At 47.0% G+C, this 27,723-nt stretch overlaps 1 protein-coding gene and 2 long non-coding RNA genes across 3 annotated transcripts in view; 2 read left to right on the forward strand and 1 right to left on the reverse strand.

Moving 5' to 3' along the window:
- Positions 1–27,723, forward strand: part of LOC124416627 — a 95,039-nt gene that overhangs the window by 24,519 nt on the left and 42,797 nt on the right. The window lies entirely within an intron of this gene.
- Positions 8,277–27,644, reverse strand: LOC124416628. The gene is made up of 3 exons (XR_006930791.1): positions 27,391–27,644; positions 18,225–18,229; positions 8,277–8,289 (listed from the first exon to the last, which is right to left on the reverse strand). It is a non-coding gene; the product is annotated as an uncharacterized LOC124416628 (long non-coding RNA).
- Positions 25,038–27,545, forward strand: LOC124416624 (POU domain protein CF1A). Its single transcript, XM_046897871.1, has 2 exons — positions 25,038–25,853; positions 25,894–27,545. Exon 2 carries the CDS (start codon positions 25,987–25,989, stop codon positions 27,337–27,339), a length of 1,353 nt encoding a protein of 450 aa, XP_046753827.1. The 5' UTR covers positions 25,038–25,853; positions 25,894–25,986; the 3' UTR covers positions 27,340–27,545.

A 27,723-nucleotide genomic window follows, 5' to 3' on the forward strand; every position in this document is an offset into this window, starting at 1 on the left:
CTGGAATGATAAAACAGATGCACGAACCTGCGGGAACAATGCGAAGACAACGCGAAGACACGCAGCATAACACAAGGGATAAAGGGATGGAGGGATGGAGGGATGGAGGGAGAGGATCGAGCGAAAATAAATAAGCGAAAAACAATAGCGGCTTATTAGCGTCTACCTAAGCTAACTTAACGCGACCTTACCTAACTCAAGTTAGTCGGCAACCTGCCTCGTAGCGTCGGAGGGAGGCTGCGGAGGAGTTCGGGGACGCAGCGTTTTGCCCCATCGCGCAGGTTCTTCTGTCTGTCCATTTGGACCGGAGGGAGGCCCTTTCAAGGTGTCAGTGGTGAAATATGGTTTTGGTTAGGCGAAAAGCTAGCAAACTTTTAAACGACGACCTGCCCAGTCGTTACGTAGGTACCTGCTGCTTTCCCTCCCCCTTTGTTTTCCGAAATTTCTCCCCGCAGGGTGTCGTTTCTTTTTGCACAACTCCGTGGGTAAACTGTTTGAACCTACAACTTTGGGTCAAGGAGAAAAACGGAAGGCAAACCGGAGGCGCGAGACGACGTGATGCGTATTCGAAAATTAAGAGGCCATGGCTCCGTGACACTGAGAGCTATTTTCTGCTTGTAATTTAACTTCAAACACCTGCGGTTGACTGGAAAATTTCACAGTTTTCACGTCGTACCTTTGAATATACCTAACGGAAGAGTCGTTACTCAAATAAGCCTGAGAGAATTTTTTTCGTTTGCGCGTCGAGGTTGGTATAATTTTATACGCGCGGCGTACAAATGACGGTTGACAATTTGTTTTTAGAAATTTAGAAATCGAGAATCACGTTATAATGTCGCAAGGGTAATTAATCGTTATAAACTTGACGAATATCAATGTTTTTTTCAAACCATCGCCATATCCTGCACGCCGGTAGACACGGTGATTAATTAGAATCGGTTAATCGCAAGCATCACGCGCGGTGCCTTGTCATACTTAGAGAGACATAATCGCGCTTGAATACGTAATTACTCTCCGTAACCGATACGCCGCTTAAAAAATGGCGATAAAGTGGAAAATAAATAGTTAAACTGGCGCGCGCAAGAGGGAAGAAGAGAGAGACGGGGTGGCTGGAAGTCTAGGCTTCGGCCTTTGGTAAATTCCACGCAACGATCAATCTGCGTAGAGTCGGTTTTTTCGACGCGGCAATACCTGCAGGGTCTCGGGTTAACCGATCTCGCCTTTTTTCTAGGACAGCCACGAGGCGAGCGTCGGCGATGCGACGCGATCCGGGGCGAAGAACAGCTCCTTGGACGACGCTGAATCGCCACGGGGCGCGTGACGAGTCGCACCCCGCGATTCACAGGACCCGAGGACCACAGGACTCCTCGCGCCGGGGTGTCGCTCTCGCAAGAAACGTTTCGGACACCAAAACACCCACTTCGAGCCGCAAAACTCGTTAAAAGCTCTGCCGCCGGACCGGATTCCCTCGGTTTCCATGCGCGTCGTTGCCGCTTGCCGATAGTCCGGAAAAAATCAAGAGAGTGAGGTTTGCAACGTGAATGTAACGCGTCATTTTTAGAAATAATCATTATTCCGGAACTGTAAGATCCTCTCGAAGCGTGTAATATATTAAAAAAAAACAAAGTGCATTCAGATTTAAACTTCTTCAAAGTCGTTCTAAATTTTTTAAATAATGATCTTACTTTCAATATTTCGTTACATTCACGTTACTAACTTCAATCTGGGTAAAAATCCGGGTTCCAAATTAAAACTATGAAAGAAACGAAGGCTGGGGCCGAAAACCAGCTTCAGGCAAGACTAATCGCCGTATTCTCGAATCATTTTTTCTCACCCACGTAATATTGTCGCCCCTGCGGGACGATCGTTGACACTCAGTTATTGGATCCTAAAAATAATCAAAGTATTCGAACGCCTTAGTCGACGCTCTTCTTCGCACCAGCTGCGTCGTAACGATCCTTGTCCACACATTTATTTTGCTTTCGAAACACGTCTTGCCCTCTGTTATACTCCGTTATGATTATTTAGGTCTTCTTATACTTTCCGGTTAGATAAACTGAAAACTCCTTTCCACATCGTTTCACGACAAGTGTATTATCAAAATGCATTTGATGCACGGTGATATTAAAATGAAATTGATATATTGACAATTCCGACAACGGAGAATTCGATTCGTTGCACACCAATTTGTAACGGATGTCGACAAGTCAGATCGACTTGAACCGATGTATCCTTGCCGAACTTGACGAATGTTGTAGGGTTGGCTCCGACATTTCTTGGTCATGCACCACAGTCCGAAGAACCGTCCGCGGTCTGCACTGATGGTCGTTATGTGATGCGGGAGATAACTAAAATGGCTGCGAAAGATCGCGATTGGCTCACGAAACGTGATCTCTGGCTGGATAGGATTCAGAGCTTTTCAAGCTTTGAGGGACGAGCGAAGATCGGATGGATTTTTGAAAGAATCACCAGAGATCTCGATCGCTCGGGATCCGCCCGTGTGGCTCATGGTTCCCGGTAACCCGTAGACAGCGTAGCGTCATCTGGGACCTGCGACGTTGTCGGGAATCAGAATCTTGTAAAACAAAAGAACTCTCTGAAAAATGGAGCTTTTGCTGACTGAGAAAAGCCGGAGAAGCGAAGTCGGACGCTTTCGGCAGGCATCCCGACGAAAGACGGTCTACAGATGCGGTTTTTCGATATGAACAGGGAACAAATTGTCCGAAGGCTTTTGCAACCAACTTCCGATGAAGGAATCCGCTCAGGTAATCTTCTATGGAATATCGAATGAAGGGCGTGCGGAGTAGGTACTTCCGGTGAAGAAAATTGTCTCTACAGTGAAACGGACGATTAGGCTTCCTGAGTGTACTGGTGACCGAAATTATTCTTCGCATGTCGGTTCCAGGCTTCAGCACGTGAAAAATTGTAACGGCCATCGTCCTCTAGCGATCGGTGATCGAGCCGATATCCGATGTCCCGCGGCGACTCAGATTCAGATGTATTCGAATTTCGAATTCGTATAATCGACAGATGGATATCTGTGCGTGCTGGACGGATAGACGAGTATCCGAAGGCGCTAGGTATAATATAACGCCGTTCGACCGATCACCGATTTTCAGATACATAAATGCATCGGTAACATTTTTAGTCTCCTTACGCCGTCGGTCAATATTCTTGAGTTAACAAATCATCCGATGTTTTATTCAATTGTTCGAGCTATTATACCGGGCGTATCGTTGGTCCATATCGCAATGATACCTTTACGTAAGGACAACGCGTTGCTCTTATAGGCTGGTACATTATAAGCCTTGTGGGGGTTGATCGATTTTTCTTCTTTGTCTGAGTGTTTATTTCTTTCTTTCTTTCTTTCTTTCTTTCTTGTTTTCTTACCTTTCTTTTCGTTCTACGATGCATTTTTCATCGTGTGTTTCCCCGACGGTAGAGAAAAAAATAAAATGAGAATAAAAAACGAAGAAGAAAGAGGTTCCTTATAGATTTTACAGACGCGTTCTGCACACTCTTTTTGCCAGGTGGACTTGACGATGAAAACACGAGCCAACGGCGTACGCGACAACAGTCTTTTGCCGACTCATTTCTTTATTTTTTCAATGCTTAATCATCAGTTGTTCTTCGAGAAAAACAAAAATTTAACTGGAAAGCTAGGTTTCCTTGATACTCCGGAGTTTGATTGAACGAGATTGTCTGGCGCCAGTTTTGTTATTGTGTATTATCATTTTATATCCCTGCGAAGGAAATGAATAGAATCCGTTCATTCATCGTTTATAAAACAATATGTTAAATATTCTTTGCTGGCCTTGATATTACTGTCCTAGAATCGCCGATCGTGGAACTAGAATTATATGTGCGGAATATTTTCTCGAATCGCAGACGTATATTCATCACTTGCGCGAAAGTATACGACTGACTTGGCGCAAATACTGTTTTGCGTATATCGGGTATGTACCTACTCAGCGTCAATAGTTCCTTATTGCTTTCCGTGCAAAGTTTTTTTTTTATTTCATCACGTAATAACGATTTTTTTTCGTGCTCGATTACCTTCAGGTTTAATCCAGAATGCTGAACGAAAGCTTTCGTGGTTTTAAACAAATACGTTAATTTTATTTTCAAAATTCAAAACGAGCCTGCTACCGATTGAACAACGTTGCCGTCCTCATAATTCCTCGAGCCCGTTACTACTAAACTCTGATTTTTATTCTTCCCGATTAGTGATACAGATGTGCACAAAGTACCTATATAGTTATACTTGGCCGCGGTAGCCACGCCGTGCTCACCTGGTCGCCGTGGTCGCATATCCATATCCTTACCGAGGAGGTTGAACAGAAGTAGGTATGTATGAATATGCATTCGGTTTCGAAGAGACGACAAAGTAGTGCAGCAGTAGCCAAGGAGTGACATTAATTCAATTCGGTCTTCGTGGTCCTTCGATCTTATCTTTTCACTGACAGAGAGCAGTCAGCGCATAGATTTTATTCGAATCAGTGAATTCAGGCGGTACAAATTTTCATAAACGAGCCTTGCACAGGTCCTCGAGCGAAGAGAATAGAAAGAAAATTCTTCCGTCGGAAATAAGTCGAAACACCGGAGAGGAGGAGCGTGTCCGTCTTTTGGGGCTTCCTTGAACCCCCCGACGAGTTTCTTGGCACAAGGTTCGTTCCTGGAAGCTCTTCGTCGGTTCTCGGCTGGTGAATACCTGCGCATATTACAACGGCGATCCTGATCCCGATCGAGATCAGGCCTTCGGAGATGGTGTGAGGAGGAGTACTGCCGAGTACTTGTTGGACCCGCGCGGTGCGTCGAGGAGGGCATGCAGCTCCACTCGAGCCAGGAGATGAACAGCAACTGCGCACCGGACCTCGGAGAGACTGAGCTCTGTAAACACGATCGGCGCTAAGTTATGCAGGCGACACGGCTTCCGTGGCGATGGTTGACAGAATCTCCGGCGCGATCTGAAGGCTTAACTTTTGTTTTACAAGCCGGTCAGACGTATAAGCGCGGTGAGAGGCAAGCGCCGCTATCCGCTGACGTCCTGCGCCTACTTCGTCGCTCGTACAAGCCGCATCTATATCGAAGGCTCCATCTAAAGTGCGTCTTCAAAAAGGAAAGACACTTTTCGCCCGGAGATATATCTGGACGTGCGGTGCGGCGCGGGGCTATCGGGTCGCGATCCATGGACCAAAAGATCCGGTAGGTACGCCAAACCGACAACATAAGAGAGAGAGAGAGAGAGAGAGAGAGGGAAGAAAAAAAGCATAAACAATGCCGGAAAATAGAGGGGAGAAATTTGTTGGTCGCCGAAGCTAATAATCTGTTCATTTTAGTGTTTACCTGAAAGCTGCCGTAATTTTTCACGTTTACTCGTCTTTTTCTTTCTATACGATGCATATGTACGTATACACACGTATATGGTAACGCGTGTTTATAATTGCATGTTGCAATTAACGGGTGTGCTTGTTTCGTGAATACATGTAAGTTTTTTTCTGTATCGAATGAATATGAGGTAAAGGAAAAAGGAAGAGTAACAGCCCTGGAAAGATATTGTTACGTTCGCGTCGCACCGCTTCTCCGTGTGCGCGTGTGCATGAATTTGTGTGTAAAAGTATTTACAGGCTGAAAATATTTTTGATTTATACGCTGATCGCCTGCCGCGATGTTCTCAGGTGGAAATAGGTAGGAGAGAAAAAAGAACGAACGATGATGAGGAGAAGGTGGAGAGTGAGAAAAAAAGAAGACGCTAGCTAGACTACACGAGGGCTCATCTCAGTGGGGTGAGCGTTCGGGAAAGTGTGTCGAAATGATAAAAGAATCGTTAGGTTCAACAAAAGCGTGCGTGTCAACTTTCGGTTTGGTACGTTGAAACGGTTTCGAAAAATAAAAGCAGGAAGATAAAAGGACGAGGGCTAGCTGGGGGGAGGGGGATATGTAGTATAAAATTCAAAAGCGTGGGTGGGGAGTCGCGCCCTGACGGGCCGAAAAAAGAGGTCCGAAAATAGGAGACCAAAGAGTGGTCCTGCGACTCCATAAGCCATAAATCGTCCAGTTAGGTATTTAAGCGATAGATCATGTTTTAAACAAAAGTAGCGGGGACTGATCCTGCAGGACGCGGGCTGCCCGGGTACGCCCTCTTTTACACGGACATCCTCGCAGCAGCCTCAACCTCGTAAATCCCTCACCTCTCGACTCGACTCGGCTTCACTCCACGAACTTTGCCGAGGGGTCGTATTTTCTAATATTTTGATTTATGCCGCTTTCACTGGTTAATTTGGCCTCTTTTATCCTTTATTTGCGCGTTTAGGGGTGAAATTTGTACCGAATTCTGCCCACGGCACCCCGGCGGGGGTGTCCTTCGACTCCTTTGAATTTTTCACTCTTGTTGACCCACAATGCTGTCCCGAGGATCAGTTTCAACCGCTGACGACGCGCATTGTACTCGCTCTGCACTGTCCTTCCGTCTCGGCAAACTTTTCCTGCAGGGCTCCGTTTGCCCCACGAATCAATGGGATCCTGGGGGATCGGGCTACGAGGATGTTATCCCGTCAGCCGGAGTCTCGCCTTCGTTTGCGTCGGGTCCATCTCCGCAGCTTCCTTTCAATTCCCGAGGCTTCGGGACGAGGATAAATCATATGCAGGGTCAAAAGTTCTCGCGGCACGGTAACCTATTCCAAAACGCATTATGCTAAGTACACCAACGCGGACCTTTTCGATAGATTTTCAAATAATTCTTTAACGATAGATTATTCCACGTTTTTTCTTTCTCTCTCTCACACTCTCTCTCTCTCTTTCTTACCCCACACACACAATTCCCCCGAATACCACACAGGCGCCTTTGAATTATTATCAACGAAAATCGTCCATTCAATGGACTTCTTCATTTTCACACTAGTAGGTATATTAAATGTACAAAATTACTTGGAATTCCCATCGCGATTCATTCGAATACTGCATAGAGCAATTTTGTTACAAAAATAAAATCTAAGTTCAAAAATTATCTCAAAATTTAATTGTATATTATTAGATAAACGACGAGGGTTCAATGCAAAATATCTTTTGTCTTATTTAAGATACTTGGTAAGATACACATCACGTAGGCAAGATGATTTCTTGCAAAAAAGAGAGATCAAAGTCATTAACTAAATTCCCATAAATTCTTCCCGGAGTAAACTCGGGCGTGTGCCATGCGCTTATACTATATAGATATAACGTTGATCGTGAATCTCCGGAGGATGACTTTACGGTACGCGTCCTCGTCCTCGTCACTTCCCATTAAAAGCGAAAAGTGACTTGGAAAAACCGGGGTATTCCCGTCGTAAATCATTCGGGCGATCGTCCGGATTCGTTTGGTTCCGGTGGGCGCAATAGCAGCCGGGTTGTCGATTTAGATATCATCGTTGTCCCGATTTCGGTACTGGCACCCACCGTCGGCTGCTTCACGGACTCCAGGGCATTTCATCTTGGGGGTAAAAAACTACGTCGAAACTTCCGGTGCCCGCGTGTGCGCCCCATTCTCCGTCAAAGAGCTTTAATGATTCGTTCTGATCCGGTGCAGTGGCAGTCCGCGGAAGAGGGGGCCGCAGACTCGATGTATTCACGTTGATCCGAACGGGCAACGGGCGTACGTAATGTCCTGGTAATACGCCGGAGCATCCCCCGCGCAACCGGAAACGATTCAATCTCTGAGAGGGCAATGAGCGGCCTGCTCCCCTAATTTATAACTCCACGATGCGCGGTCGCGTGTCACGGAGTTCGGCGTAATATTTCGACTCTTGAAACCCCCCTATAGCTACTGTTTTACAAATCCCTGATGTCGACGCTAAAATCAGCGTTTTAACAGAAAGTTTTTAAAAAATTAATCGATATGTAGGTACGGTATACGTGAGGCATTCCATGCCGAACCGACCTATGTTTGATCATTACTGTTAGTGATTTTATTTATTTTTAAGTATGGTGTAGAGTGTAAAATAAAAAGCAAGTTTTACTGGGTCTTAGATTCTTTGGACCATGGGTTTGAGTTTTACCACTTACAAAAACACAGAAGCACAAGTTTCGAATCAATGATCCTAATCGATTTGCCTTCATTTTTTTATCGTGAATTATTTGTTATAAAACGAAAATTTTAAAACCAAGATCGGAGCGGGCAAGCTTTTTGTTTAGAAGCTACTGGTTGAATAAGTTATTGAAAAGTGAGAAAACTCATATTGAATATAAATTTAAAAAATACAAGTGCACATTCGGTTTGATCTTTTTTCACTTTTGCGCTTTGGAGTTCAGAAGCTACGGGTAAAAAAATTTTTGACGTAAAATGTAAATTTGTATTTTTTAAACTTGCATTTAATTCGATTTTCGTCACTTTTGACATACTTGTCTCGCATGTAGCTTCTGAACCAAAAGCTTCCTCACTTCCACTTTCGTCTCAAAATATTCGGTCCGTAAATAAAATTTTTGGCAAAGAATTCGTGAGAAAAATTCAAGACCAATCGATTAGGTCCATTCATTCAAAAATTGGTTTTTTGTATTCTTAGGAGCAGTAAAAATCAAACTCGTGATTCAAAAAATCTAAAACTCAATGGAAGATAATTATTTTGTACACTCTACACACCATACATGAAAATTGAGACAATTGTCGATGGTGAGGCTCACACGTAGGTCGGTTTGCTGTGGAATGCCTCACATACACGTATCGGAATAAGAGATTTGGTTCGAGATTGGCTGTTAACGATTTGGAAAAGGTATCGCCTGCGGCGGTGATCCAACCGATCCGGATACACATCTCGGTTTGTTTTTCCTATACTATGTATAATCGAGCAATACCCAATTACGATTCTATCACCGCAGTTTACACTTGTTTTGTCTCGAAGATATGAACGGTGCAGTTTAGATACTTGTGCAGCATACGGCTTAGAGCTACCGTAACGCAGGTTGACGATCGTTATCGCAAACGTACTCACTCGGCAATCACATGGCAATGGGCGTTACCGTAGATTTCATACCCCCGCAATTAGTTCTTACGCAACAAATCACATATAATCTCACATCACTGCTATTATATGTATAATATGTGTATTGATTTGCATAGTCAGGCAATTTTCTTACGTTCACCGTACAAATTGATGACAATTTGATAAATTGTATTTTATAATACAGCGTGAATTTTCTATTAAACTCACCGATTCAACGCCTGCAGGTAGGCAACCAAAGCTACATATATGTCCGCATTGCCATTTTCGTAACAACAGGCGTGGATTTCACAACCCCGCACCGTTAATTAGGGTAATAATAAAACCCTGAATGTGGATATTCAAAGCCTTTGAATTATCCCCCGAGGGAGGAAAAAGCAGAGGCTGGACACCGAGATGGCGAAAAGGCAAATCCCAGCGGGGTTTTTCCGTGCTCTGATCTCTCAGCTGAATGTATATAATTTGTAGTGAATTTTGACGAGAGAGAAAAGTGGCCAAGTCTACGTTAGAAGGATGGATCTAAGGATATTTTTGCACCATAGTCACAAGTAAATTGTGTCGGAGCAACGAAGCGCACCGTTATATAATATTGTAATTAGTAGTCCGCAGGCATGTTTTCTAGGGAAACATGGGAAGATAGAGCAGACGATGTCTTATCGTTGGACAGTGACTAATAGTGCGAGGAGTTTCCCTGTTCCGGCATGCCTGCCTACGTGTGTGTCCTCCGTTTTTGTTCCCTGTCGTTCTCCAGGCTCGGCTGCAGTTATTTTCAATCTCCTATTATTCCCTACTTTCATTTCATTTTGCCAGCCAAACACGATGTTCATGCCGCCTAAATACTTCTTTATTGTCATCATTGCAATGTGAAGAGAGATTCCTTCCCGAATGTCCCAAAATCCCTCTTTTGTTTACCATTCTTCACCCTCAATGCCTGCGGCAATTTTCTTCCATTGAATTTCGATTGGACTATTTAAAGGTACGATTCATTCGGTTGAATTTTCCGTTAACTGACATCCGTGTCACCCATGAATGGAATGAACCCTTCAGGTTCATTGCTGTTTTTTCGGAGACAATAAGGAAAGAAACAAACAAGGAAAAAGGCAAAAGAAAATAAAGTTTTAGCTAACAAGCAGGGTGCTATGAATTTCGCACTTCGGACTGGCTTGCGTTTGAATCGCCATTTCAGTAATGCTGATCCTATCGACTGACTTGATATTGGGAATTCATGGTGTCGCCGTTTTAGTGTATATCTGTGTCCTTCGCTACCGCCTCATCTTCGAGCATGAATGAATGTTGTTCAGAATTTCATTGATTATATTAACAATTCAGCTTTAGATTTTTTTCTTTCATCGTGGCAGTATTCAGCTGAATGAAAATCTTTTACAAGAAGCCGAACGAGGATGAGATGTCAGCTGGTCAACCGTTTGGTTGGATAAAATTCTTAGAATATCTTTTGGTCTTCGGTACACTTGAGAGTGATACTAATAAAGCGTGAGATAAAACAGAGAGGTAGAGAATGAGGCCCGTGTAAAGCCGAGTATTAATAAGTCCTAGGCCAGACTAAAAAGTCCAATTTCACGGTAGAGCCGGCGTCCATTGGCCCTTCGCTCGGCAGTCCATCAGTTGAACAATTGTTATGAATCTCGATCCGTCTGACATTCCATCCAAACAGAGAATCCTATTTGGGCATTAGGCCCGGGGACGAGTCCCAGGCGAGTGAGGAGAAATGAAGACCATTTATCAGGTCTCTGGCAAACAGCCGTTTATAATAAATTATTTAATTAGTACGGTATTTAATCAACGCTCAAAGCACTCGTGTTTCGTATTTCGGGGTACCTTGCTCGCAGAGTATACATGCATGTGTGTATGTATGCATGTATGTATATGTATATGCGGCGATGGTGCGGGGGTTATGCTCGCGGTTGCTTGGGTTAAGTAAGGTTGCGTTAGTCAAGGTGAGGCTGGCTGCAATGGGCCAATGGATCCATTGGTCAAACGAGGATGAGGCGAGATGAGGCGAGATGAGGCTAGGCCGAGTGTACACAACCTAATGGGAATACGAATGGGGATAATGCATCGGGGTCCGGACAGGCCTTGTTTATAATGGGCTGAACAAGGGTGCTAGAAGCCAGTGGGGGCCCGGGCCCCCCTAAGGTGCGGGTTTTACGGGGCCCCGTCAGGGGCCAGGCGGTGTTAAGCGGCGGGTAGTCTCACCGCGGCCGCTGTTTGCTCACGAGCCGCGGTATTTAGGGATAACAAGAGGTCCGCTTCATCATCCTCCAACCTGACACCATATGCCGCTCTCGCAATTCTCGACTACGGCTAGTATCACTGGATTTCCTTTAATTACCTACTTTCCTTCGAATATTTACATTTTTACGGTGATTGTACTATCAATATTTCAGGGATTATGAAAATTCGATCATTGCTTCACACCTTTGCTTCGTTATATTTTACATGTATATATACATCAATTTTTGATGCATCTTGTTTTTTTTTCACTCACACGTAACATAGAAATATTCTTGATTTTCCGTTACTGTACAGAAGAAGAAGAGTGCATTCTTTACGGGCCTTAAAATTCCCTTTTAGGTAATTCGAACATGAATTTGTTTAGGATATTAATTTTGTGAATAGATTTCCAACGAATATAAGTTTTTATTGTTTGTCAGGATTGTGAATGTAACGTATTCATTCTATCTCATAGCATATATATGTGTATGTTGGACAATTCACAACAAAATAATTCGAATGCTATCATTTTAAGTTTTCAACAAGCTGGTTCCCTTATTTTTCGTTCACTTCAGAGGATAGCAGTTTGTTTTTGCGACTATTCTCTGAAAATACGCTTTCTCCGTGCATAGTGATTGAAAGATTTGGATTTCAAATCGCAGAAAGAAAGAAAATTATGGAAAAAGGTGACCGCACCGGTTACACGCGCCAGAAGTTTAGGTATATAGCGACCCGGTTTTCTTTCTACCAAATAATCGCTATACCGCTAGACTTTGGTGACCGAATGAAAATCTCTCACAGATCTTAGAATCTATAAATCTGCATAAACAAGTGGAGACCCGTTCGTCGCATATATAGGAGTCGTTTTCTCACGTCAGAAGCAAATTCCACCGCCGCGTTGACACAGAAACGTTTGTTAACGTTACGCGGATACCATTAGTCGACATTAGGAAGGCGGCCGGGAATAAGTAGAGAAATTTTCTTTGCCCGTCCTCGAAGCCGCCGACTTTAAGCGTCAAGATGGGATCAGAAATCAGATTTTTCCGATGGTCCCTCGCGTTCGTCAACCGACCGTTCGAACCCGCGTTCGGCTCGGCCGAATTGATCCTAGGAGGCCCTTTTATGCTAATCCCGTGTTTATGCGTTGACAGTTGCTCGCTTCCGCGCGGGACGAAGTATGCAAATTTCACGAGTCAAAGATTGAATTTCATTTTGTTTGCCCGTGTCTGGATACCTCGGGCCTCGAATCACGCCGGCGTAGGTGCTTCCTCGACCGGGGTTACCGGGCAGATAACCTTTTGACATCTCGGGCCAACCAACCAGCCACCAACGGATGTGTGTCCCCCGGGCGTCCGGGTCCCCGAGGGATTTCCACTTTTAATATGTATTAGGCTTATGCCAGCTGCGCTCCCGTTCTCAAATACAAATTGTTCGATTTCTTTTTTTTACACCCGACACAATCGCCGCCCAGCCTGCATCGCTGCTTCTCATTCTTTCCTCGGTAAATGAAGCATAAATTTTGGACAGTTACACACAGTGTTCCTCAAGAATCTTGGCATACGTTTTTTTCTCGGAAGTTACCCTCCTTTTTGATCTTCATTTTTTATTTAAATTTGTCATTTTTCTACTCACTTCGGTCTCACACAGAGGCACAGAGCAACGGAGATTAACCGAAGCGTGCAAACTCAAGGACTTCTGGGTATATACTTCCATTGAACACTGAAACCTCGGAACCTCACTTGTCGTTTTCTTTTTCCACATCATCGTTTTTGCCTCACCGCAATTCGGAATATGATGCACTTTGCATTCGAAGCTGGTTGAATTTTCGCGAGGATCAGAGCAGCGCGGCCGGCCGGTCAGATTCCCGATTCAATCCGATCGGAGAGTGTGGACTTGTAAACAAATGTTTACTAATGCGAACTAACGTTGTCCGCTGTAGCCTAAAGACCCTCTTTAACATTTCGAGTCGGAGCCGAAGTCCGACGCGCATACATGAGCGCCATATGTTTCGTCAGGTAGCACGTCAGGAACGAAGGGTAGCATCATTTACCTTCGAGAAACGAACTTCGGAGAATTTACCAGGGATCCCGAGTAGATCCTCTGACGGCTACCTGTCCGTTCCCCCTGATTCTTATAGCCCTAGATACGTGCGCAGATATCCTAGGCCACGCTATAGGAAAACTTGACAAAATATTGCGGGTATAATGCAGGAATTCCGACGCTTATATACGCACGCATCTAAAATTGATTTTAGATATCGCAAGCTCCATTATTCACCTTCGTTACGAGCAGCGGACCAAATTACGACTTTTATAACCCTGCATCGCATATTTCCTGCACAACTCTCGAATCTCTGCTGTGAGATCTGCGCACATCTGTTTCGACAGTATACATATAGCGCAGCGGTGTGTTATATATTATATAATATATATTCAAACTCGGACAACAAATACATTATTCGCTAAAAGCGGAAGGGACTCCAGGCATATTATAAGGACGTGCATATACGTCGTATTCTGAGTCAAAGAAGCGCCAGTTCCTCGACTCCTCGCCGATTTATCCGGGGCCTTATTGTTGGAAGATACGATGCCACGGTGCAGCGAAGATCGTCGGTCCAGGTCCCGGCCGTGACGCGTTCTCTGCGAGTGGGGCCCCTTCAGGCCCCGAAGTCAGTGCCGCGGTCCCTCCTCGCAGCAGCGCATCACACACGAGCTCGGAAGAGGATAATAACCAATTATTTTCGAGTATATAATTAGAAAATTACGGAGTTGGACCGCGCTGCCCGGCCCGCGACCAACACAGCCAACGGGTTGTACGTGTAGCCGGTATCGCGTGGCCGATTGAGACACCCTTACGTGCTCACATATACCCAGGGGAAGTGTAGGTACGCGGTATTACGCCCTGCCGCAGTGCATGTGCATACCTGCAGCCTTTTCCGCTTATGTCGTTGTGCACCGATCGGATAAGTATTCGACAGCGGACGAGGATCTCCCGTGTGGGTATGGGGAGGGCCGACCTTATGCCCCCGGGCTACCGGGCTTCGGAACGTCTAAGCTCGACTTCTGCTACAGAGCCGTTCAAAAGTACCTAAATCGTGCACGATGGACCCTCGAAGATTCCGCAGTGCAGATCAGTTGCGATAGATTCGTTTGAAAGATGACACAGGATGGCATCGGCGGGCTTTGCAGTTGTTGTGATCGCACGAGCGATGTTTGGAATATTGCGAGGCTTCGGGTTTTCGAGAGCTTTGAACCGCGCTGTATTATTATAGACGCCGGGACCAACTTCTCATCGCCATGCAACCCACGACACTCGAAATTATTAATACCGAATTCTTCACCTATACTAAATTACGCGTAGAGAAAGATTTAGACCGAATTTTTTTCACTCCAGGCAAACTGCGGTGCATGAGCTTGTTTCAGGAATGCCGTTGCAATCGGCTCTTCACAAAGTCATCGAACCAACGCGGAAGCTGTAATGAAATTAATCAAACGTATCAGACGAGGGAAAATAAGAACATACCTACCCATACCTATAGGTACGTCGATGAAACGTTTCGGGCCGTTTCGATGCCAGCATTCAACCCTCCAATTATAATTAAAATTTTTCCCACTCTGCAAAGTTTTATTCCCGATTTCGGGATCCGTATAGGAAAGCAGCGACCTGTAGAGGACAAAAAACCGAGACTGAAATTGACGGAGGAGGTAGAAGTACACAACGTGCCTCCACAAAGGCACACCGCACGCGTGGAATGTCGAGGTATCGACAAATTGGTAAAACACTCTTGGACGCTTCCGTGCGCGGCGAAATCCGAGTCCTGGAATTCAGGAGTGTTTAAATCCATACGGAGGAGGACATCAGCTCCTCGGCTAGCTTTTATGCATATGCAGGACCGGCGGAGGACAGAGCTTAACGGACCCGGGACGGTGTCTTCGCGAAGCTTCTTCCCCGGCTCCACCCACCCGCTCGCTGCAGCCCCAGTGTCGGCGATTCGTGATACCCTCGGGACTAATGCGGATAATTGCGTTTCGCAGTTCGTGGATTCCTCCTCGATCCGAACGGACCCAAGTGCGGGTCCCGTGACGCCCCGTGAGTCCGGCCAGCCAGCCATACGCCTACCTATGTACCGTAATGCGGTGCTATCGGCTACGAAACTTCTCCTTTGTGCCCGGCACGGCACCCACCGCTGCTACCGGGAACCGGGAACCGGGAATACGGTCGTTACACGTCAATTCGACGTCACGGATCAATGTATCTTCGAAGCTTTCGCAACAGGGTATCGCGACTCGTTTCGTATTTTTTATGTACTTGCTGGGATTTCGTCTTCTTTTCGGATGGCAAGTTTACAGAGGGGGTAATTGTATCAGTGAAAAACTGTTTTGTCAGATTAATGGAGTGGGTAAATCCACTCGGTTTCTGGTATTTGCTAATATTCAAGAAATTCACAATCCATGGCTCATATGTGTAACAATGCATTATACTTGTTGTAAGTATCTAGAACAATATTGGCCCGATATCTAATCAGTGAGTTTTTCTATATTTCGATTATTTTAGAAATCTTACTTTTGTTATAACTGGAATAATGCAACTAGAAGAAAAGGTTTGATTTTTACCTTTTTCACCCTCCACGTTTTTAATAGCGGATTGTCAAGGACGATACCAGTCTGATGAAATCCTCTGAATGTGTATAGATTCAAGGTGAAAATCAAAGCTTAGAGACTTGTTTTATTGCCTATACCTATTCGCAAACGACGGAGAGAAATTCCAATTCTTACGACACGGGCTCGAACTGTCTCTAATCTTCCGTGACATCGAGAATCTCAGTAAGTACCTACATGAATAAGCGATATACCTTAGCAATTCAAAAACTTCCCACCAACACCGCTGAACAATTTTTCCATAAGTATTAAATTTTTTATCGGGATCTAAGACGTTTTTAGAAAACAAATTCGTACACACGTGACGCCTAAGAGCTGAAGAAAAACATCCGAATCGCCATGGTTCAGAGTGGTCAGCGTATGACTATTCATAAAGATAGGTACATAACTGTAACGTGTAACGTGTATCGGGTTGTTTTGGTACCGGGTGCCGTGGAACTGCACGAGGAGTAAGATCTTGGTGGTGTACAAGGTATACGTACGCAGGGTTGTGCATGGGGTACAAGCGGGAATACCACTTGTGCCCTCGATGTCCAGTGCGTATTTATGACGGCGTGTCGGGCGATACAAGTTGGCTACAAGTACAGAAGTATAAACGACCAACGTCTACGGAGAGGAGTCGGAGGGGATACGTGGAGGGCTTACACGGGGACGACTTGCCGCGGGCCGGTTTGTTTCGCAGCGGTTCGTCCGCGGGGGTGGGTCGGGGTGGAAAGCGAGAGGCAAAACTGCGTCCGCAAACGCGAACCTGCATGGTATACAAGATGCGTGCACGCATGATTCTTCCCCGACGTGGGTGGACAACGGACCCGGACAAAGTACTCCGCGCGCCATAGCCAGCCCCATGGCTATGAGAATTCGATACCTCCTTGGATGCGGACGACGCACTTTCTCGTCGAACACGTTTCATTTTCAATGTCGAAATTAATGCGTGCGAATGAACCGATCGTTGGTTATAAGCTTTTCATCATTCTTGTGTGTATTTACGTGCAGCGATGTAATAGTGACTTGTGACTATGTAGTTACCTGCAGATTTCTTCGGAGTTTTTCATCAAACATGTCGGTTTCGTCCCGTATAATCTTGCGCTTTGTAGAAATTTTGAAAATAATCCGTCATAGCCGTGGTGTCGAAGGACGCCGTGAGGCACGGGGGTGAATATGCGGTACTGCAGCGCACAGGCCAATCTGTAAAAGGCATTCGAACCGCCTTGGGGGACTGGCAAATTGAGCTGGTGGTGATGGCAAGATGGCAATGTATTCATTCGTTGTCGAGGTTGAGTTGTGCGGTGACTTCGGTGCACAGCGGCGCAATGGCCTCTACATATACATATTGACATATACATCATATCATGCGTAAAATTGACCGAGAAACCGAGGGCATGTTTGACGCCGATATGCAAACCTTCCACAGACGGGATGTAAGTAATGGATAGGTGACCGGTGGATAATCGGGTCCTTTGCCAGCCCGGTTAAGCACACAAGGGTGCGCGATATGTAGACAGGAAGGTGGTGCAGCGGTTTTATCCGCGCATGCACGATGTCAATATATCGAGTGTAATAAGATGGCCGGCGATAAAATGGTGGGTGTAGATTCGAGATAACAATCAGCTGCAGTAGCTCCTGCAGGCAATCTCGTGATTACAGGCTTAGGCCCGGAGTCTACTGGTTCGTATACGATATCTATATGACTATATATCATATAAGTGGCGTTCGAGCACCGGGCAGGGTTGTGTGGGTATACGGTGTCGGCGCGGGCGCGGGCGCGATGTACGCGCACGTTCTGCAGGGTATATACCTGCAGCAGGATCCTCTTCTTCGCTTCGCTTCGCCTCGCCTCGACTCGCCCAAAACCGGCGGCGAATCGCTTCCCTCGGATTTTCGCGCTACATCGGATATTATTATACCTATACACGAAGCTGGTCGCTGCGCGCCCGAAAGAACTCGAGTAGGTACATACCTTATACCTCGTACCTTTACAGACGTGGAAGAGAGAGCGCGGGGATCAGCTCTTAATAATAATTTTGATCGGCAAATTGGTGGGGGCGCATATTTCGTCTGACGATCGTTATCTTCGCCTTCCGAAAACCCGGGCTGTTCCCCCTACCCCCTTGTGTTGCAGTTTGTAGGCGGCGGCGAGAGTCCCGCCGCGTCCGTTTTTGCCCCGAGCATGACACCGACGGTAAGGTTTGAGCTTGAATAAAAGGGCCCAACTACTTACCACGACTTCACTTTCATACATATACCCACACGTTGTGCCTCCGGCTTTTGCGCCGTGCATCGCCGCCGAATTTGCCGGGGGGCGAGAGGGGGCGGTACCGCAGTTTCACCAGATCCTCTCCATGCAGCGACGTGCAGATGATACGGTGCCTCTCTCGATGTGAGGAGGCGCAGGTAGTCAGGTACCTACCGCCTTATCGACAATTTTCTCTCAAACCCCCTCGTCGCACGTCTTTGCTATATCTATATGCACCGGGCGGCGCTCAATGGTCGGCATAAACGCACCGAATTGCCGTTTCGCGGACCCCCGTTGTAGTCGCGACCGTAACACTCTTATACCTACCCCATCGTCGTTGTTCGCAATGGTCAGAGAAAAATCAGACATATGAAGGGTTTGCACGTATGTCGGCTCAGTTTTTATCTCCTCTTATTCCTGCGCTCCTTTAGCTTGCAATTACGTATCTACTTGTACTAGGGAAATTTGATCTGTGAAAAAAATTTCTGCTTGAAACTTAAATTCGATATCTTTAAACTCTTGTATATTGTATATTTTCGGTGAAATATGGAACACGATTTTGCAATGCCATTTTTAATTTTAAGACATTCTTTATACGTATACCTATACGTATAATTTTATGCCAAAAGCAGCTTTTCGACGGAATCAACTATCGACATCGCGCGCTTCTTGGGGTTAGACAGGCAGATGCGTATGTTTACTCGTTTGAGAAATTACAACAGTTTGCCACTGGCGTCGAGTTGCTAGGGTTGCGTGCGGCGGGCGTTGACAAGTCGATTCGTTAGCTACCAACTAGCTACTGGGTTGAATTTTTAACGCCTATTACCACGCACTTACCATCCCACGTCCATACTTATACTCACCGCTGATACAGACGCGTGAAAGGTACCCTGTTTCGAATAACAGGTGTGTGCGCGTTTCTGTGTAGGTAGCACACAAGCAGATAAGAATAGGCATGCAAGGACTCTCGATTGGGTTATATGTACACCCAGCTTATGTCGATGGCACTGAGTGCCTGAATAATCATCAGAAATTATTCTCTTTGGTGTGTTCAAATATTTACAATTTCGTCAATTCTGTAAAGAATACACTTCGGGATATTCAATTCAGAAAAAAATTCAGAATAATGACATTTTCATGTTCTTGTACAGACAAATATCTCTAGAAATAGAAGAAGATTTTCCGACGTAAAGTTTAAGAATTGACAAAATACGGGTAACACAAAACCGGTACGGATCAGAGACTCGTATACTTATACCGCAGCGCCTGGAGTAGGCAACCCGATCAGCAATACCGGGTTGTGACTTATAAAGAGAGGGAATTAGAAAAAAGCCCGATACCATAGCGAGAGAAGTCTGTTATTTTGATATACCGTTCAGGTGCTCACACATTCGCTTATGTATCGATGAAATCTAATTACAGACCAACTTTCCGACAAAGTTGTCTCGGCTCAATATCGAGTTCATGGCTGGCAAATTCGAGATCAGAGGTTCCCGCGGGCACCTAGAGGTCTGCACCTTGGCTGTACCGTTGGTGCCTGAGGGCCCAGGGCTCGAAGTGAGCCCGGTTATTCAGTTACCTTACGGATAACCGATATTCCCGCGATAGTTTAGCAGGGCGGATCTCTGACGCGCTCGGAGAACGGCGCCGAGCCTAACTTTGCGACCGCATATGGAGACCTGCGCTCGTGAATTCGACCAAGTTCCCGTGACCGGCTCCACGATGGACCCGCGATACTCTGTAAAGAGGAATTCAAATTTGCGTTGGAAATCGCGGAGCGGTTTTCTCTCTTACGCGAATCAACTGCCGGAAACTATTCAGCACTCGGTTGCAGTAACCTGCAGTGTATTGTTGCGGGAATATAGGATTAGGTTCGGATCGAGTTCATTTCCCAGAACGAAGTCCTTCTCTGGTGAGAACTGTTCAACCGATGATGATTTTGCCGATCATTTTACGACTGAATGTCATTTCACGTGCATGGTGTACGATATGCTCGGTTATATCGGGTGTCGGTGCTTATTCCATTGCTTTCCCGGGAATTTTAATTTTCCTTACATTCTGTACAAAAGTAACAAATCTCAAGATCTTGTGACCGAGAATGAGGCTGACTCCAGGAGCAAAGAAGAAGTTCACTTCCTACAAAGAACATGGCTGTGGAACGGTATATGACGATTATTTAATAGATCAGATAGTGTCATCTTTTTTCCGAGCTTGAATTCGATATTGAAAAATTGAAATCGAATTCCCAGCTTGAAATTGGATGAATTGATATCGCAGTACGTTGATGTGTAACGTTATGGACAAAAAAATTTTGGGTCATCATACCGCTTTGGCTATTTTTTATTCACTTTCAAAAGTATCTGATTGTTACATCGCGTAATAAAAAATTCACCAACTCGTGATCATTTAGTTGTTTACCATACGTTGAAAAAAACAACTCTTTATTAATCGGTGGGTGTGGAATCCTTGCAGGCATTCGCCAAGGGAATAAGTTCGAAAAGTATTGACCGCGTCGAATAGAGCCGTGCCGTGCTGCCATCACGTGGTTAGCTCTGGAAGCTGGTGGAAAGTCACGCGCCGTCTCTCAGCCGCAGGTTGTCAGGAAAGGATGAATTCGTGGCAGTCCGACACCATGCGAAGGGAAATTGTAGCTAATTTTTACGGGGCGGGACGTAGCGATGCGGCTCGTTAGGTATGGGAAACTGAAATATTCATCCCGAGTCGGAGACGGTGACCCACAATGAGGAGAACTCCTGGGCCGTCGCTCCCCTCCCTCCGCCTCCCTATCGAGGAGCGTCGAGTGCATACTTCGTATTAAAATATTAAAATATTAAAATATTCATGCGCCTGGCGTAAAAACGTTTAAATGACAACAGTTAACTTTTCATTCAGCCGCGGTACCAGCAGCCCGGGGTGGCGGGAGCTTTTTTTACGAGAGTGTGGATTCCACGGCTTCTCACTTATTCCACGACCTACGACACCCGGCACTTCCGAAAGCTCCGCCACCAAGACTTTACACACCTATATATTTATGTGTATGGGTATAATATATATGTATATATATATGTACGCAGATAAACTTTATTGACGAGGAACGCACGCGGTCGTTGAAATACCTTGCATTTTATTGACTTCATAAAAGCACGGCTTTGAGCCACTCTGTCATTGTCCCGTTACGCCCTGCGTTAAAAAATATAGCTATGAGGTATATTCATCATGCCTTCGCCTCTATATACCATAAGCTGCACCATCGTTCAACTCCGTCATGCGAAACCTCGCTCGTGCATGCAGATTGCTTGCGGTGCATCTTTTACCATCAATATAGAAATCACAGGGTTCTGGGGACTTGAACTTGAAAATTAATCCTCCGTGACTTTGGCACTATTTTCCTTAAAGGCAATGAGACCAATCAGACTTTTTGATTTACTGTATAATACATTGTGTAACGAACAGAACCGATCTGCAAGAACTGTTTTTGCAAGTTATTTCATACTATTTCATATCAGATAGTTGACTATCGAAATTGGCGAATCAAAAAGATTCATCAATTCCCTGACCACACCTAGATTCACAAGTTCTAATAAAAATCCCTCAAATGGTAATTCTTTGTAGAAACCATTGCAAAATTGTCTTCAACTTTGATCATACAGCGGGCAGTTTTCGTAATCAAAGCAATTAAGCGGTAAAAATATATTCTACACGTGCATTTTCATATCTCGATGAATTATCATTTCGTGTAACACACCATTGGTAAATGCATTAAAAAACGTATTCGCACCAAAGCTAAAGAGTGTTAGGTACTGACTATTATAGATTATTTTTCTAGATACGCGTCGCGCGGTTACGTAGATTGTAGATACATCAGCATCCACGCAGCGCGTTTCGCTGTGGGAACTGCAGATTGTGTAGGTGCGGAATCGCATGGCTTATTTAAACACAATATAACGATTTATAATTTCAAATAAAAGTGTTGCACTTTATTGAGCTCGTAGATACAACCGTTATTCAGTGCTAACGGAGTTCCCCTTCAACACATTGTATCGCGTTATAAAACCCGGTACTCAGCCGCAATATCTTGCAACGCGCGATGATTTTCTCCGATGCATAATGTTATAGCTGTGGTGCAGGGTGCGTGTTTGCACGCGCGTTTTCGTTTCCGTTGCTATTTCAATGAATCCCGTACGGCGTTGCCGCAGAAGGTCGACGAAGTTCCGTCTACGTATAATATAAACGATGAGAAGAAAAGCGAAAAAATAAAATTTGCATGCATTCGCACAATGAATTTGGCACTGTGAAAGCAGTCATACGTCATTACTCGCGGTATGTTAAGTATAGTTATTTCGAATCGAGCTAAATTCCGGTGCTAATCAAGCGTCGAATCAACGCCTTGTCCTAAACGAGCCGTACCTACATACCTATGCAATGCTGACAAGTCAGACACCCGAAAATCGAACCGTGTCAAAATCCATCACCACTCTGACCTTTAGCGGTGTGAATTTTTTTCACAAACGTTTTCGCACCTCGAGCGCTCGGCTGCAGGTTCCGAGACTAGAACAGGGTGCAGGCGCAGCAGGGATGGTCGAACAGAATGCAAGGGCGGCGGGCCGAAGGAGAGGATCGAAGAAGGGACCGAGGGGGGCAGCGGGGGGTCGGTTGAACTGTGAAAAGCAAAAAGGGCGCTTAAATTATGCAAGCAAACGTTCAGGTTGTAAAGAGCGCGCGGTCCGAAAGTGGTGACGTCGCACTCTTCGGAGGTTACGTGTAGCGGTGTATGTACATGGCGGAAGGGCGGTGGGTGCTTTTAAGGGGGGTGGGGGGGTTAAGGAAGAGGAAGGGCTGCGCCAGGGGCACCGACGTCGTCCCGACGCAGCTACCAAGCAGCTCGTTTTGTCTGCAGCTAGAGAGGCAGCAGCTACCTGTCCCCGCCGGATCCTAAGCAAATATTTCACAGCTATTCAATTCAATTTGACACAATGGGGAAACACGAATTAAATTAAACGTATCTTAGTTATGGAAAACATATCGCGCGACGTATATGCATACGTAGTAGGTATACTCGTCTTCGCAGGCTCCTTGCGCTCTAAGGACGACTCCGCGCGGGGGTGGAATCTAGATCAACACAGGACGCATGTTTTCACCGTTGCGTGCGGCACACAGGACGTGTTTTTTCATCGGTGAATGACGCGTTCCCCTCGTTTTCTCTTCTTTTCTTCTTCTTTTTTTTTTTATTTCTTCTCCTTTTTCATTATATACTCGTTTTAATTGGACGGGGCTGTATAACTGCATCGCATCGGCAGCTACTGGAACTCGGATGTATACTAGGAGAGCACGCTAGTCTCGCCTCGTTCAATCAACTCAATTTTGATCTCTTCGACTCTCGTACCGACGCTCGTATACATATTGTAATCATATACCATTGTACGGGATATAGTAGGTCCTCGGGAATGTTAAACTACGAGTTGTCCAACTTCCATTGTTGCCTGATTATGCTTCATTTCAATACCGGCGTGCGATTCGAAGAGGTGTAACGACACACGTCGATTGGTATACCCGTAATACGATCATGTACGTACGTAAGTACCTACAACGTTTCGCTGTGCAGTGAGATCCGTCACGGCACGACGAGCATCGATCATGTCGTTTTCACCAGCTCTCAAGGATCGGGATGTATACGTAAACGCGAAAACAAAAATCCAAATCTCCTGCAAAGTTCACCGCTACATTTTCCATCCGAGGGCACACTTCGTGCATGAATTTTATTTCACGAACGAAACCTAAGCGGATGTATGTCCACACGTTTGGCAGAGTGTCGCGATGAGATTCAACACTCAATTACCCACATTTTTCTGATCCTGCGAATGCACCTGAAGTCCATACAAAGTGATCATTTTCGTCCGACGTAAGCCGCAGCCTGTTGCACGCTCGACGGAACGTATGCAAACCATGTCCCATAAAATACCGTAGCTGTACATACATCCCCCTGGCCCCCCTCCCCTCGCCGCGACGCGAGTCTAACAATGTGCGACAGCAGGAATCGGTATTATGACGATTCGTTCGAACTGTTTGTAATTCCGTGGTCAGGTCAGCGGCGGTAGCATGATGCAGTTGCAACGAGTCCGGTGCTCCGGAGTCCCATCCAACGTGCGACTCCCTAGACATTCAGAAGTCAGCACGTACAGTGCCAACGGGAATCTACGAGTTAGTGCATAATACGACTACCTGTAGCTTGCATTTCAATCCACACACGTATCCGCATGTCCGACATTTTCCGAAACTGTTCGCGGGTTCGCGATTAAAATTAGAAAAATTATCTCAACGTACTGTTGAATTTCGCTCTGTTTGTCCGAGAGAAAAATCATGAGGACTGATCGATTGCCAACACCGATGGTGTCGCAATTAACGATCCGTTGATTCGTTGCGTACGTAACGCAGCGTTATTATCCGTACTTATGTATACCTGTTGCGTTGAGAAAATATTATATGAGAATGATAAACTGTTATACATGTATATCTACGTATTGTACAATGAAGAAAAATCGGATAAACGGGAAAAACGTGGTAGCTGGAGAGAACGCAGCTAGAGAACAAGTATCCGCGAAACCCCGACGCAACGCAACGCAACGCAACGCAACGCAACGGCGTTGACGAAGACGAGTAGTAGCAGCAGCGGCAACGACGGCTGAACGGCAGGAGCGGGGCAGGAGCACGAGCTGGAGCCGAAGGCACAAAGGCGAGGGGTATCGCATTGACACTGGGACCAAGAGGGGAATCCGTTGGGTGGTGGGGGTAGCGTCGTGGGACGGGGCAGCGTTAGCAACGCCCACCGTGACGTAGCGTCGACGGCCACCTTGCCTAGCGGACCAATGGTGAGGGGCGGCGTGCAGGGTGGGGGTAATTTGAGAGCGACCGCGCGCAGGTCTCGGATCGCCGGTGGAACTTCGGGGACCCTTGCTCGAGCTGGGCACAGGCAGTCAGTTGCTCTCAGCTACGACATGCATAACGCATGAGAGCGATATCTCTCTGTCACGACGACGACGCAACGTACGGAGATCTCTCGGCACCACTAAACCTCAGGTTCGAAACTGTATCGTGTCCGGGACGCGGTTCTAGTGTGATCTTGTTCTTAATGCGTGTTACCGCGGTGTGCCCTCCTTGTGGTATCAGGTTTCACGGCCCGTTAAGGGTTCGACAAAACCGACCTGTGCCCAGGGACCGAATGTAGAACGCCGTGTGCCGCCCCCCGGGACGCTGGACACTCTGCCCGCGGACTCTCTCTCCGCTCTTCGACCATTGATGAACATACGTCGGGGAAAAGTGTGGCATTTTATTGTTCGTTGGTACGGATTTACACTCGTCGGACTATAACGCGTAACGAGGAAATATGGACTCTCCGTGTGTAACCTGGATTGTGCAGTATAATCGTTACAAAGTGCGACCCGATTACGGTATCGCTCGACGGTGATTTTAACGCTCGTTTATCGATACTCCGATTGTTTTCATCGTCCACGGTTGTGCGGTAGAGACCTTATCCTCTCCGCCGCCCGAAGATCACGGATTAAATACCTGCGACGCCCGGGTGAACGAACCCCAAGGTGCGCGACAACCCCCGAAACGAACCACGAGCCATCCGTTCATCCTTCATCCCCCTTGTCGAACAGTGACAACATCACGGTCCAAGAGTGAGAGCAGCGGGACCGTGTCGGTCACGCTCGACCGTTGCTAGTGCAGGAGGGTGGAAGAGGGTGACGTCGAGGAATCGTAACTCCCGGATACCGGAGGTTGCATCCACCGGCGTCGGGAAGATAGTCGAAAACGAGGTCCAAGGGCCTCAGGCGAAAGCGGTGAAGAAGGGTGGCAGAGCCTCGCCACCAGGGCCGGTAGGTTGGAGTAGATGGCTGCTACCACGTACATGCCTGTTAGTAGTGCAGTGTCAGCTGAGCTGGATGGTGGTTCCGGATCCGGGATCGGGATGAACATCGCAGTGGGTGGCTACTCCTCGGGTTCGCCCCGCAGCGCCGCCGACGCCGGGGAGATGAAGTACATGCCGGCGCCTCAGCACCACCATCATCACCACCATCACCACCAGGTCTCGTCGTCGCCGACGCCTAACGGATTATCGCACCCGGCGAGCCTCAGCTCGGCGAACCCCTGGGTCAGCCTCCAGCCCGGAAGCGATCCTTGGGCAGCGTCGATGGGGATGCACCACACCTCGCACCACTCCCATCACCATCCTCACCAGGCGAACGCGAGCCTCGACGTGAAGCCCTTGGCCGCGGCATCCGCCAACGACTCCGTCCAAGGGATGCACCATCGGGGTCCTCACCAGTCGCCGGGGATGGCATCGCCGCACTCTTGGCACGCGCCCGTCGTTCCCTCGGCCCACTACAACCCCAGCGGCGGGGCCGCGTCGCCGACTACCCTTCAGCAGTACCATGCCGCGATGAACGGCATGCTGCACCAGCACCCCCATCAGCACCCGCACCAGCTCCACAATCATCAAGCGGGACTTCCGCACCATCTGCGAGACGCCCACAACCACAGTCCACCCACGGGGCATCCCCTTCATCCCGGTCATCCACTCGACAGGGATCACAGCGCCGGGGAGGAGGACACGCCGACATCCGACGACCTCGAGGCCTTCGCCAAACAGTTCAAACAGAGGAGGATCAAGCTCGGGTTCACCCAGGCCGACGTTGGTCTCGCGCTGGGTACACTTTACGGCAATGTATTTTCGCAAACGACGATATGCAGGTTCGAGGCGCTGCAGTTGTCCTTCAAGAACATGTGCAAGCTCAAACCTCTGCTGCAGAAGTGGCTCGAGGAGGCTGATTCGACGACGGGCTCGCCGACGAGCATCGACAAGATCGCTGCTCAAGGTAGAAAGCGGAAAAAGCGGACGTCGATCGAGGTTTCGGTAAAGGGAGCTCTGGAGCAGCACTTTCACAAACAGCCAAAGCCGTCGGCTCAGGAGATAACCTCGTTGGCCGACAGTCTTCAGCTGGAGAAGGAAGTTGTCAGGGTGTGGTTCTGCAATCGACGGCAAAAGGAGAAGCGGATGACGCCGCCGAACACCCTTGGCGACGGCATGATGGAGGGAATGCCACCCGGGCACCAAGGTCAGGGCGGCATACACCAGGGCTACCACCCCCAGGATCATCTTCACGGATCACCGATGGGCCACAGTCACAGTCCCCCGATGCTCAGCCCTCAGGGCCTTACGGCACATTCCCTTACGGCCCACTAGCGTTCGCCGGGGCCTTCTCCACTAGGCCTTGCTATAACCTCACAGGCGAACTCTTCCTCCGAAGGGCTTCCGCCGTTTTATCATCACTACCTTCAGGCACGCACGAGTTACTCGACTTCGTAGCTGGTGCAGCAGTCTCGTTACTCTGAGGGGTGTGAATTATGGACAAACACATGAATCACGGTGATTTTTATGATAAAATGAAATGATAAAACGGGTTATAGAGCCAAGGCCAGCCACGTACGGCGGGAAGGCTATCTATTTGTACCAAAACTCTGAAAGTGCTACGTCGGGTCCGGTATCCACGCCGTCACAATGACGTCGGCGAGCCACCCTCACGCGACGTCGGGTTTTGTTCGTTCGTTCGTTCGTTCGTTCGTTTGT

This window comes from Diprion similis, chromosome 2 (assembly GCF_021155765.1).
Source record: "Diprion similis isolate iyDipSimi1 chromosome 2, iyDipSimi1.1, whole genome shotgun sequence".
NCBI classification, from domain to species: Eukaryota; Metazoa; Arthropoda; class Insecta; order Hymenoptera; family Diprionidae; genus Diprion; species Diprion similis.